At 34.7% G+C, this 13,929-nt stretch overlaps 1 protein-coding gene across 1 annotated transcript; it reads right to left on the reverse strand.

The window, feature by feature from the left end:
• Window positions 1–734: 734 nt before the first annotated feature.
• LOC101117105 (putative olfactory receptor 56B2) lies at window positions 735–13,042 on the reverse strand. The gene is made up of 2 exons (XM_027979854.2): window positions 13,039–13,042; window positions 735–1,699 (listed from the first exon to the last, which is right to left on the reverse strand). Exons 1-2 carry the CDS (start codon window positions 13,040–13,042, stop codon window positions 735–737), a joined length of 969 nt encoding a protein of 322 aa, XP_027835655.1.
• Between the last annotated feature and the right edge of the window lie 887 nt (window positions 13,043–13,929).

Here is a 13,929-nt window from a genome sequence, read left to right on the forward strand (position 1 = left end):
CAGTATACACAAGAAGTCTAATGTTTCCAGAAAATTGCCAATCTCTGTTAAATTGAAAAATACAGCCATTTTATTTTATACAGTGGCATCTTGTGGTTTGATTTGAATTCAGTGATGCTCAGCAACTTTTCATAAGTTTGTTGGATGTTGCACATCTTTATAGAAATGTCTATTGGAGTCCGTTTTCCATTTGAAGAATAGAAGACACATTAGAAAGCAAAGATGCAAATGCCTAAAGTTGTACTCTATTAGTAACTGCATGAAATGTACATGGGTTCAGTTCAGTTCAGTTCAGTCGCTCAGTCGTGTCCAACTCTTTGTAACCCCATGAATCGCAGCATGCCAGGCCTCCCTGTCCATGGGTTACACACTCATTAAAAAGATTGTCAGATATCTACTCTAACCATCCCTATGTAACATTGTCCAGAATTTCTAGTCAGGGCAGCAAGATCCAAAAATGAAATGTATATTCTATTTGTCTCACCCTGGCTTCCTTGATTCAATCTGCATAATTGTGCTATTATTCATTTTTTTTCTTTTGGATGAAGGCCTTTCTTGACAAACATGAGAAAGTATTAGTTTCACCCCCTTTTTTGAAATTTCATTAATTGCATGTGATTCCTTATATTAATCAAAAACAGTTAGAATTCCTTAGTTCTTCTGTCATCTGCAGTCCTGGAGAATGTAATGAACACAGATGTAGGAAAATTTCAAAGGTGAGCATCCTCTCCAAGTTAGTTGCCTTTGAAGTACAGTTTAAGAACTTTATATAAGCCCTGCCTGAGCTCCTTGTTCTTGAGTGCATAGACCATGGGATTGAGGGCAGGAGGAATAACATTATGGAGTACATTGAGTAGAACTGGGATGAGGGGAACTGTCATTGCTGCACTGTGGGTGATAGAAATGACAATAATGACTGTGTAGAAGAAAAGAATTAGGATGAGGTGGGAAGTGCAGGTACTTAAGGCCTTGGATGCAGCTTCTGCTGAGTTCAACTTCAATACAGATTGAAGTATCAATGCATATGATAAAATAATCAAACCCAAATCACTTCCCATGAGTGTCCAGGCCAGAAGTAGCTGGTAGATACTCTTGACTGTCTTGTCATCATCACAAGATAGGCTAGTGACTCCAAGATTTGAGCAAAGACAGTGCTCAATTTGGTTCTTTGAGCAGTACTGTCTCTGAGCTGCAAACACAGGAATTGGGATAGTAGTCAGGCTATTTCTGAGTGCCATGAACACAGTTGCTTTGACCACAAAGGAGCCAGTAATTATCGATGGATAGTGTAGTGGTCGACAAATGGCTACATATCTATCTATAGCCATGCAAACAAAGATGCCTGATTCCATGGCCACAAAACAGTGTATAGCATACATCTGTATAAAGCACCAAAGGAAACTGATGGCTTTTGCATTAAACCACAAGATCGCCAAAATCTTGGGCATGATGGTGGTAGCCAGACCCATGTCTACCACAGCCAGGATGCCCAGGAAATAATACATAGGCTGGTGCAATGTTGCCTCCTTATTGATAATGATCAGGATAAGGATGTTGGCGCTGAGAGCTAAGAGGTAGAGCAGAGCCAGGGGCAGCGATAGCCAGTGTTGCCAGCTGTGAATGCCTGGGAATCCCAAAAGAATGAACTCAGAGACCTGGAACTTTGAGCTGTTGGAGTTGCTGAGATCCTGGAACTTCACTAAGTGACAAAGTAGAGAGTTACTTTTCTTAATAATTTCTCTGACTGACAATATTTAAAAAGGCATTATCCAGGTTCATAATATCAAAGATATTATAATATCAAAGAACATCAAAGGAGAATTCATTATCTTTATTATTCTCATTATAGCACTAACATTTCTTGGACATTTGTAATGAAACAGGAACTGTGGTAACACATTCTTTATTGTCAACTTGGGCTAATGATCAGAAAAATGATATAAAGGCAAGTCATATTTTTCCACCTTCTCATAGTAGAAGAATAGAACATTAAAGGAAATCAGGACCTTGTCATGATCTTCAGTCTTGTAAGTCATGGAAGTTGGACAAGATGAAAGTCCTCTGAAATTAGTCTGTTTCTTGACTGACTTTGCTAATGGGTTGTCTTCTTTAGAGACCAAATACATAGACTCAGAGTAGTGGATTTTATGCATGTAGTCATTTTAGATAAAATATTAGGCTATATATAATAAAATTTTTTATAAACCTACTTTTCGAGGATTTGAGAGATTATAAAGTAGTCAGAAATGTCATTACTTTGAATTAAAATAAATGAGTTCATGTAGCATATCTGTTTTATAGCAAGGAAAACCATGTCTAAAATGTTAACATTCTGTGTAAAATGAAGCAACCATGAAAGAGAGAAAAATGGCTTGGAAATCTTAGTATGTTTAAACCCAGTTGTCTCTTCTTTTGAGTAATTTTTCCCTATTCCAACATCTATTTGCTTCTTAGAGTACTGCAGACATTCATATTATAACCATTAAAGCAGACATAAAAACAAATAAAAGAAACTAACCAAACTAGTGAGTTTGAGGTAAATATTTTTTCAGAAGTTCCGCTAAAATCAAGTAACTCCGTATCTAATACCCTTCCTACATATGGTATTTAATTAGCGTTATTTTAAAATTGAAACAATACTGTTACTATGTATTTATACCAGATGTGTTAATTATTATTTACTTTCTTTTAAGAATTTCATATATTAAAGATATAAATAAAGGATATTTTTAAAATTTTGTTGAAAGTTATAGTTTAAACAGAGGAACAGTGTTGATGTAAACTTGGTGGTATATTTAGCTTAACCCAGATAATGGCATTCTGTTCTATTCAAAACATAACAGATTCTGGAAACTAAAGAAGAAGATGGAACTATAAGTTTTTAATTCTTAATGAAATACAGCAAACAGTGTTTTACTAAATATTCTAAACATCAGATCAAAAATATTTGAGTTTGAAATGAAGGGATAAATTTAATACATCTTTCTAAAACTGTCAAGATCCCATAGTAATCTAGAGAGATACTCTATAGGCAAATGTTACAATGACTTCCATCTGGCTTTTTAACACCCAAATCTGAACAGGAAAATGATCTCAAGCATGATATATGGGTTCTTAATAGTGAGATTGCTTCATCAATTTAGAGCAATGAAATAGCTTTCACTTTACTAAAATGAGCAATTAGAAAGCCTGTTTTTATTGTCTAAAGAAAGAAAAAAAGATGTGTATTAAAGCCTAGATCATTAAGTTAGTATACATATCTCCTGAAGAAACCAAGGCATGATGTATTTGCCATTTATATTACTGGTTTATTTTGAGAGACTGGCACTGAACAGGCACTCAGTATATATTAGTTATGTTAATAAATACTGGAGGAGGCTTATACAGTTTACATGTCCATGATTTTTTGTATTATTCAAGAGGAGGTTAGAGCCGTTGGCAGGTGAATATGTTAAATATGTAAAAGAACAATGGTAGGGTGGGGGGAGCAGAAATAATCATGTCAAACAATCAAGGGTTAGAAGAAATAATGAATATTTTAACAAAGCCAAATGAAGTCAAGAATAAAACCATGAATATTAGAAAAAACACAAAAAAGACAACTCACACATATCTCTAAACACAATAATTGCTATGGAGTATGCTTGTTGATTAAAATAGGCTTTCTGAGGTTAAATTTTAAAAAGTTATGTAGTATTTATTTTAAATATCACTTAAGATATAAAGTTTGAAAACAAATATATAGAATGAAAAAATATTCTTATTAAGTAAAACTATTTAGTGATATCAACATTGGATAATTTAGAGAAAATAATTCAATTAAAATGATAGCTACACAATGATGAGAGGAAGGCTTCAACAAAACAATATAATACTTGTGCCTTGCCTGAATCTAAACATATAACTTCAACCTGAAAGAAATACAAGTAGAGAATTAAAAAGTCAAAATTACAGTAAGAAATTTTAAAATATTACTATTTCTTAAAATGAATCCTAAATGGGCAATGATATAGATTTGACAGCACTAACAGCAATTTTGTACCAAAAAATTTATGTATAAACCTACATGAAAAAATATGAGATTACAGAGCATTTTAAGCATAAAAGTAAGCCATGTTCTAATTATAAATGAGAAGTAAAAAAGAATGGATATATATTTACAAGACAGAGACAGACTCAAAGATCTTGAAATCAAGCTTTATAGGCACTTAAAAGGGGAATGTAGGTGGAAGGAATAAATGGAGAGATTGGAATTAAAATACACATATTATATATAAGGGCTTCCCTGGTGGCTCAGCTGGTAAAGAATCTGCCTGCAATGCAGGAGACCCTGGTTTAATTCCTGGGTCAGGAAGATATCCTGGAGAAAGGATATACCCACTCCAGTATTCTTGGGCTTCCCTGGTGGCTCAGATGGTAAAGAATCCTCCTGCAATGTGGGAGACCTGGGTTTGATCCCTGGGTTGTGAAGATCCCCTGGAAGAGGGCATGGTAACCCACTCTAGTATTCTTGCCTGGAGATTCCACACAAACTTGGGAGCCTGGTGGGCTACAGTCCATAGCGTCCCAAGGAGTCGGACATGACTGAACGACTAAGATAGTACAGCGCTATATATAAAACAGGCAACTAACAAGTACCTGCTCAAAGCACAGAGAACTCTACTCAATGATCTCTAATAACCCACTGGGAAAAAAATCTGAAAAAGAATGGATACACATATCTAGTATTGTCCCATGTGGGGTTAATGCTAAAGAACCCACCTGCCAATGCAGGAGACTCAGGAAAGATGTAGTTTTGATACCTGAGTTGGGAAGATACCCTGGAGGAGGAAATGGCAAACTACTCCAGTATTCTTGCCTGTAAAATTCCAGGGACAGAGGAGCCTGGTAGGCTCCAATCCATGGGGTGGCAAAGAGTCAGACACCACTGCACGCTAACGCTTTTATATATACGTATAACTGATTCAGTTTGCTGTACACCTGAAGCTAACAGAACATTGTAAATCAACTATACTCCAATAAAAATTTGAAAAAAAAAGAATTAACATAATAAAGATCACAAATCAAACTTTTTTTAAAAATCGATACCATAAAAGAGACAAAGTGTTATAAATGCATATATATGAAAAGATTTAGTAACAATATGAAATAATAAATGGATCAAATGTAAATAATAATGAAAATCACAAAAGGTAATGAATAGTAAAACGATGAGAAACAAAACTTGAGATATAGTTAAACTGATATCTAACACATCTATAACCTAAATGAGTATATTACAAACAAAAATGTTTGTGCTTTAGAATAATTACTTAATATAGGAATTAAAATAACTAACTTCAGTATGGACTTCCTTGGTGGCTCCGTGGTAAAGAATTGCCTACCAATACAGGAGATGCGGGTTTCATCCCTGGATCGGGAAGATTCCCCTGAAAAGGATATGGCAACTCACTCCAAAATTCTTGCCTGGGAAATCCCATAGACCTAGGAGCCTGGCAGGCTACAGTCCATGGGGTCACAAAAGAGTCAGACACGACTTGGTGACTAAACAATAGCAACAAACTTCAATATAAAGAGAGAAAACAGAATAAGAATAAAATGATAAACTACTGGAATTTTTAAAAAATTTAACAAGAAATCTCTAAGAAATGAAAGATTTTATTAGAGAGTCATAAAATACTAAGAAAGTATTCATTTGAAAACAAAGATAAAAAACTGGGACATGGCATGTAAAAATAATTTTATAATGCTATATAATGAAATGAATCATTTTATGACTCAAGATTGAACATTTAGGGTTTGTAAAGTATTTTAAAGTCGTAATATTTTAAAAAATTATTTTTAACTAACAAAAATATTTTATTAGTTGTAATTCACTACATTAAAAAATTAAGGGAAAACTATGTAGGGTGTAAAAGGTATATTGGATATTTTTATGTCTTCCCTCATTTTGGGGGGGAAGGGGGTAAAATGGACGTAGAAGTGAAAGTGTTAGTTGATCAGTCATGTCCTACTCTTGAGTCCGACTCGTTGCAACCCCTGGGACTGCAGCTACTCTGTCCATGGGTTTCCCAGGCAAGAAAACTGGAGTGAGTAGACATTCCCTTCTCCAGGGCATCTTCCAGACCCAGGGTTGCATTGCAGGCAGAATCTTTACCATCTGAGCCACCAGAGAAATCCCCAAATAGGCATAAAACAAGATTTATTATCTTAACTATTTTTAAGGGTACAGTGCCATTAGATATATTTCCCTTCTATAACCATTACCATCATTCATCTCCTGACTCTTTTCATCTTGTAAAACTGAAATTCTGTACCTGTCAAAAAATAACTCTACTTTCTTTCCTCCTCAAATCCCCTAGAAACGACCATTACATTTTTTATCTTTATGATTTTGACCCTTCAAAATATCAGAGTGGAAATCACAGAGCATTTGTCTTTTTCTTACTGGCATCATGTCTTCAAGTTTTATCCTTTTTGTAGCACATTACAGAATTCCCTCCCTTTTTAAGGATAAATAACATTCCAGTGTGTGTGTGTGTGTGTGTGTGTGTGTGTGTGTGTTTATTTTGTGTGTATAACACATTTCTATTATTCATTTATTGATTGATGGACAGGGGATGCTTCTATGCTTTAGCTATTGTGAATAATGCTGCTATAAACATGGGTGTACAAATATGTATTCAAGACCTTGTTTACAATTATTTTGGATATATATTCAAAGATGGAATTGCTGGATTATATGGTAAACTTATTTTTAATTTTTTGAGAAACTGCTTTCTACTAAATTTTTCTGTGAACTAAATTGCTCTAAAGTATAAAGTGTATTAAAAAAACATTTTAAATCTTAAATGAAAAATCAATGTGGCAAGATATATCAGTGAGATGTTTGATTTTATCTATTTATTCTTACAAATTAAATTTAAACCAGGCAAAAAGGGAACTTTTGTAATATGCATTAAACAGCAAAATTTTAAAATTACCTATTTAAGGAACAGGGCTTCCCTGATGACTCAGTTGGTCAAGAATCTGCCTGCGATGTGAGAGATTCTGGTTCAATTCCTGGGTCAAGAAGATATGCTGGAGATGGGATAGGCAACGCACTCCAAATATTCTTGGGCTTCCCTTGTGGCTCAGCTGGGAAGAAATCCACCTGCAATGCAGGGGACCTTGGTTCGATCCTTGGATTGGGAAGGTCCCCTGGAGAAGACTACCCACTCCAGTATTCTGGCCTGGAGAATTCCATGGGGTGCCCATCATCTCAATTCCTATTCAATATAATTGAGATCTAAAAGTAATGGATTTGTAAGAACATACACACACACTCCCAGCTTGCAGCTTAGAAAGTGTAATGACCTAGATGAAAATACCAAAAAAATTTTAGGACAAAGCTTTTTAAACATGAAAAATGGTTTGGAACAACTGTGTAATGTATTCTTAAACTGGATTATGTTTATTTATCCACTGATATGTGCTAAATATTAATATTACATCTTGCCCAGAGAGTAGGAGAAATTATGTCCTTTCAATTAAACGCTTGAATGTGTTATTCTTTCAGTTCAGCAAAAATTCAAACATTTTGGATGAAAATGTAGCTCTATGTGGTCCTATGAACTTGAAAAATTGATTAAGCCTCTAGGATCCTCTGTTCTAATCTATAAAATAATAGTCATTTCTAGCTACAGGGGTTGGGAGAAGAATTAAATTATATTAAAATCCTTAGTTAAAATACTTTTAAGGCAGAATGACAATTAAATATTTATATAGTCAATTTAAATGGGGTCCTAAATATCTGTTTCCTCAGTCAAGACAGTACCCTTCAAGGTCTGATACCATGATATTTCTTAGAAGTCAAAAAGGTAAGAAAAACAAGTGCATGATTATCCACAGAAACTCAGTGGAATTGGGGCATGATGACTTCAGATACAGCCAGCTAAAATGTGGGCTTGGAAAATTTCATGAAAAATTTTACAGATGAAAAGTAATAAAATTAAGAAAACACCAGATATGACTCTAAAGAGTGTTGGTATTAATACACTTTACCATAATTTTTTTATATATCAGGACATAGTGATTATGGAAAATTCTAATATTTTGACATGTTAAGGTCAATAACATATTTCGATATTTAGGTTAATTTCACACAGACTGCACTTCATAATTTCTATAGAGACATTGAAGGATTATTATGCAGATACTCCCACCACAAATGAATCCTTCTATAAGACAACCCCAAATTGCTGCAAAAGATGAAAAGACTGGCTCTGGCCCCAACAATGTACTTACAGTGGGGGTACTGTACTTGACTCATCTTAAGTAGGGAGTATTGTACTCAACTTGTATTGGGTATAGTCGAATTTCAGTATACTAGCAACTGGCTTACAACTAATACAGATGGATTCTAGATTTTAAGACAGATGGAGTTAAACTCAAGGGGCCTACTGTGATGGAAAGAAAGCCAATCCCCTGGAGTTTTAAAGGCCAAGTCAGACTGACATAGTCAAACCCAGGAGAATGTTGTAATGAGGGATAAGTATTAAAGTCTTGTCATTTAGCTAACTTCCTAATTTGAGTTTAATGGACTTTTATTAAAACAAGCATAAATGTGTTGAAATATCTATGTTTTAGAATAGCTTTCTTTTTATAGAAAGCCTTTTGAAAAAAAATTTTGAAGGAAAAGTGGAATGTGACATCTCTTCCTCCTTGTGTATGTACTTTAATTTTATATATACAGAAATTGCAGAGGGATTCTTTCTCAATTTGTCCCTCTAGAAACAGTCCAATTTTAAATGAAAGAAGAGCATCCAAAAGTAATTGGCTTGGTGAGCTTTCAGTATAAGTAAATGACAAACTACCTGAAAACAGACTTGAAATTCTTGCACCATGTTGCACTTAACTTACATTGTCTGATCTCCATTGAGTAATGAGAAGAAAGAGTGTACCCTAACTCTCTGATAGGCTGCAGAGTAGCTTTTTCTCTCTGGGTAACTCTTCAAGAAGAGTTCAATCATTCACCTGAGTCCTACCCCAACCAGCCATGCACAATCATGCACAAATCAGCAAAGCCTGACATCACTCAGTATGTGGTAGAACTGAACTTGGAATTCATGTGCTTATCATTTTCCATTCATCTTATCTCTACAAAGGACAATGCCAAGACTATATCAGAATCACTATTAATCAAACATAATCCTATTTTGAGGCCTATTCCAAATTCATACATAAACTGACCCAGTAGTTACACTGAATAAGAAGGAAAAATTTTCTGCCTTTAGGGACATTCATTACATTTTGCTCAGACTCTGTCCGAGCAAAGAGTCAGACATGTCTGACGCTTGCTACCCCATGGACTGTAGACCACCAAGCTCCTCCATCCATGGTATTTCCCAAGCAAGAATTCTGGAATGGATTGCCATTTTCTTTTTCGGCGGATCGTCCCGATCCAGGGATCAAACCCAGGTCTCCTACATTGCAGGTGGCCTCCTGCACTACAAGCAGATTCTTTACCAACTGAGTCACCAGGGAAGCCCTACATTTTAGTTGGAGAGAAAAACATATAGTTAAAAATGCTTAAAGAAATAATGATTTTAATGATATAGTAATTGGAGAAACTTTTTACAGAGTTTAGACCTTAGACTTGAAAGATGCAAAAGAGAAAAAAAAGCCATGAATAACATGATTAGCAAGGATAAACAGTGAACAGATATGAAATTCCACAGCAAGCAAAGAGAACATAACATCTATTAACAAGACCGGAAGATGTGTAATAAACGTGTAACTTATAAGTAAATGTATATCGGGTTCCAAATAACATCTGAATCCCTCAAAAAACCTTCTCAATAAAATACATTATCTAGCTATAATAAAGCTGAAACTTAATAACAAAGGAAGAATTAGAGGAGAGTCTAAAATATAATGCAACTAACTTTTGAGAAAAAACATTTATAAAAATTAATAATATTTGAAGAACTCCATGATAAAATATCATATGTCTAAAGCATATATCCAAAGAAGTTTTCTCTATGTTTAGCTTTATAACCTCTATCAAAAAAGAATTAGTAATAATAAAGAAAATATTTGATACAAAGTCCAAACAAAGAGCAAGTAAGTAAACTCAAAACAAGAAAATAAACAAGAGCAGAAATTCATGCAATTAAAATAAGAAAAACTATGAAATATGCATTAAGGAAAACAAAAAGTTACTTAAAATATTCAAATAGATATATTTCTTGTAAAAAAATTGACTAAGGGGAAATTAGAAATGAGATACAATTAAACCAAATTCAGACCTTCAAAGATTATTAGAAATGAATAGCATGTACTCAACTTAAAATAATGTTTACATTACAAATACTATATGCTAACAAACTTGAAAACAAAAAATAACACAAAAGAATTAAAACATAAGCAAGGAAAACTTATTAAAGAAATCAACCTCCTATTCAAATCTCTCCAATCCACTGTATTCCCCTAACAAGTAAGTATGCTGTCAAAAACAATGGATCTATATTGTTTCTCTTTACTGAAGAAGAACAAGTTTCTTAATTCTTGAATTATACAAAGTATGACCAGATATAGTAAAATAGGAAAGACGTACAATTTATTTGCAAGGCACTTGTAAGGTCAAAGGTGCATACTGTACAAGTAATATATAGCAATAGAAACAAAGTTATGGATGTAGTTTCTTCATAAATTTATATTAAAATTTATACACAAAACTTAACCAGTAACAGTGCTCTAAAACCGTATAAGTAATCAAAGAATGTTTATTCCAATGATACACTTTTGATTTAATTTAGCAAAGTTAAATATTTCTTTACAGTATTAAAAAAGGATAAAAAATCATATAATTATCCAATATTCATAGAAATTATGGAAAATCATTTTATAACTTTTTATGTCAATTTATAATAAAAACAATTTTAAAAAGAGGAAAACTTTTTGATTAAATAAAAGATATGTACTGAAAAGCCCAAGTTGTATCATACTTAACAAGGAGTTTTCAGACTTCATCTTATTAATATCAAAAGCAAGGCAAAGAAGGACTTCCCTGACAGCCAGTTGTTAAGACTTTACCTTCCAATATTCGGTGGGGGTGGGGTGCAAATTTGATCCATAATCTGGAAGCTATGATTCCACATACATTGGAGTAAAAAACAAACAAAAAAAAAGCATAAAAGAGAAATAGTGTAACACATTCAATGAAGACTTTAAAATGGTCCACGTTAAAACAAAACAAAACAAAACAAAAAAGCTTAAGAGAAAAGAGCAAGGCCAAGATATCCAAAGCCACTCCATATACTGGTGATTGTGAATTTTGAAGAAAACATTACATTTTTAATGTTTCTGAGGTAAAAACAAAATGTATTTGTAGGCATCAGGAATGAATGAATTATGTTCAATATTTCTGAGAGGTAATATTGGATGAGAATGGAACATAATTTATTCAATTCAAGCTGGAAGGCAATGGTGAAGTCACTAAAGTAATTCCAGGTGATGAGTAGGAAAGCAGATACCTAAGCTGTCTTTGTTTTGAGAAAGAGGAAAAAGTGAATGTTGACAATTCATTACAGAAGTCTTATTCTTAAAAGTGAGAAAAGATTCTATTTTAAGAGGTGGGGTGATTTTTTGGAATGATTTTAAAATGGAGGTAGTAGGGAAAAACTGGGCAAAATTAAATAAAATGTAATGAGTTCACATAAATTGAATCAAAGGAAGAAATGTGTTTTCTTGTTAGTTGGTTAGAGAGGGATCAGAGTAAAAACTGAGTTTCTCTTTATTCTATTTAATTTACATTACTTCTGTAATATTAATGTAAAAGTACTATTTTATTTTGTCTCTCTTCCAATTATTAATTTGTGAAAAATTTAAAGAGAATGTAGATTTCATTCTCAGATGGAAAGAAGACACAAAATAAGTACTTTTTCCCTCTCTTATCCCATGCTGATAAAATAACATTTATCATTATGTTTCTTACTTTGCTTAACAGATTATGTTGTCTCTCCAGACTATGTAGTTTTGAAGACCATCTTGAATGAACCTGCAGATCCCACCAGTCTGTGGGGAAGAAGTTTTATTTGAGATCCACAAAAAAAGAATGCTGTCAGGTGAATAATATATTTCTAAATTAGAAATCCAGAGACTTTGACTTCATTAAATTAATGACCTCATGTATACTTCCTAGTTCTTCCATCAGAATGACAACATTGAAAATAGAGGAATGTTGATAATGATAAGCAAAATACAGAATATATTTTCCAGTGGAAAATAACAATAGCCTTCAAACTGGAAATTCCAGTCCCTATTTGGATATAGGATAAAGTGGAATCTGGTGGCAGATGATCTCTTTCCATCAGACAATCATTGAAGCTGATTTTTTTTCCCTCAATTATCTCAACATTCTTTGATGTTTTTGTTCATGGAGATATTGGTTAATGATGAGACGAGCCCTTCCAAGGGTTAGGAGATGAAAACACTTAGAAAGTATGGTGCCCATGCCATAATGTTGAGATTCTGGAGACATTTACTGGGAATGCAGTAGTCAACACTCTTCTATGTCATGATGCCGGGAGCCAGCAAGGGAGATCCCACCCATGACAGGGTCATGCGGAAGAGCCTGACAAGGCAAGGCAGATCAGGTCTCAAGGGGTCCTCTGCCCGAGCATCTACCCCGAAACCAAAATCTGTCTGTTTACTGTCTGCTATACTACACTCTTCTGACATTAACAAGGGCTATCACCGACCACCTTTCTCTGAAGAAAACAACTTAGAGCTTTAGTTAATAATTCTCCTGGGCATAATAAGAGTGTTCCAATCCAAACCCCTCTGATGATTTTCTAAGTAACCTGACAGGTTTGTTCAGGCTCCTGCAGTTACGCATGTGATTGTTTATGGCCTCCCAACTGTGAGAGGCACAGGAAGCCTATAATATTCTAAAAATATAGAGTCTTATGGGGAGTTAAGAAATTAGTAGAATAGTACTGGTGGAGGGTTTCATTGTTGAGCCAATATTTGCTGCTAAGTTTCCATATCCCTTACCCATTATGTTTTTGAGAACATACATTAATTAGTACAGTTGGTATGTGGAAAAATTAGCTGTAGCCTTTGATTTAACCACATCAGAAATTCTTTCCATGTTATAGCCCACTTCACCCTTAACCTATGGGAATGTAACCTTTTCTAGTGCTTTCTGAGGGTGGCGCCTGACTTTAGAATAATCACCTTTGGAGAAAATAAGTTTTCTGGTTGACTAATCATTATCAGAAAGGGTCATAAAAATGTTAGCAGGCCTTCTGGCCAGAAGATGATGTAAATCACCTGAGACCTCTGTATTTCTATGTACAGCTCAAGGTATATAAGCCCCCCTAGAAAATAAAGTTTGGGCCTCGCTCAATGATGGTTGGTCTCACCGTGTCGTGCTTTCTTTCTCCCTTTATCTCTTTTTCAGGCTGATCTCTTGGAGCTCAGGGGCTCTCTGCATTCACTTTTTTGCCTGGGCTTCTAAGACCTGACTGGGAAGGCGCTCTGCGTCTTCACTCCTTCAGGAGATGGAGAGGGCGCCTAAGGCCTATGTGAACAGAGCAAGTTCCTTGTCTGGCGCTTTATTGGCTTTTTGCATAAACCAAGGAATATCAGCCTCTTTCTCTCCTCTATTTTCTTAACTGAACTGTAGCATTCCTTCCTTATCTCTCTCTAGATCTCTAATCTTTTTCAGACGCCGATGCCATCCCCCTGAGGATACCCTGGATCCAACCGGGGCTGGACCCTGGTATCATGGCCAAAATGGTGCTCTCAGGAAGGGATTATTAGGCCCTGACTATATTGTCAACCGAAATACCCCTTTCCTTCTATTTTCTCCCCTGGATTTTCTTCCCTCTCCTCCTCCTTTCTCTTTCCCTTGCTCCTCTTTCCATTCATTTCTTTTCCCTT

This window comes from Ovis aries, chromosome 15 (genome assembly GCF_016772045.2).
Source record: "Ovis aries strain OAR_USU_Benz2616 breed Rambouillet chromosome 15, ARS-UI_Ramb_v3.0, whole genome shotgun sequence".
Taxonomy (NCBI): Eukaryota; Metazoa; Chordata; class Mammalia; order Artiodactyla; family Bovidae; genus Ovis; species Ovis aries.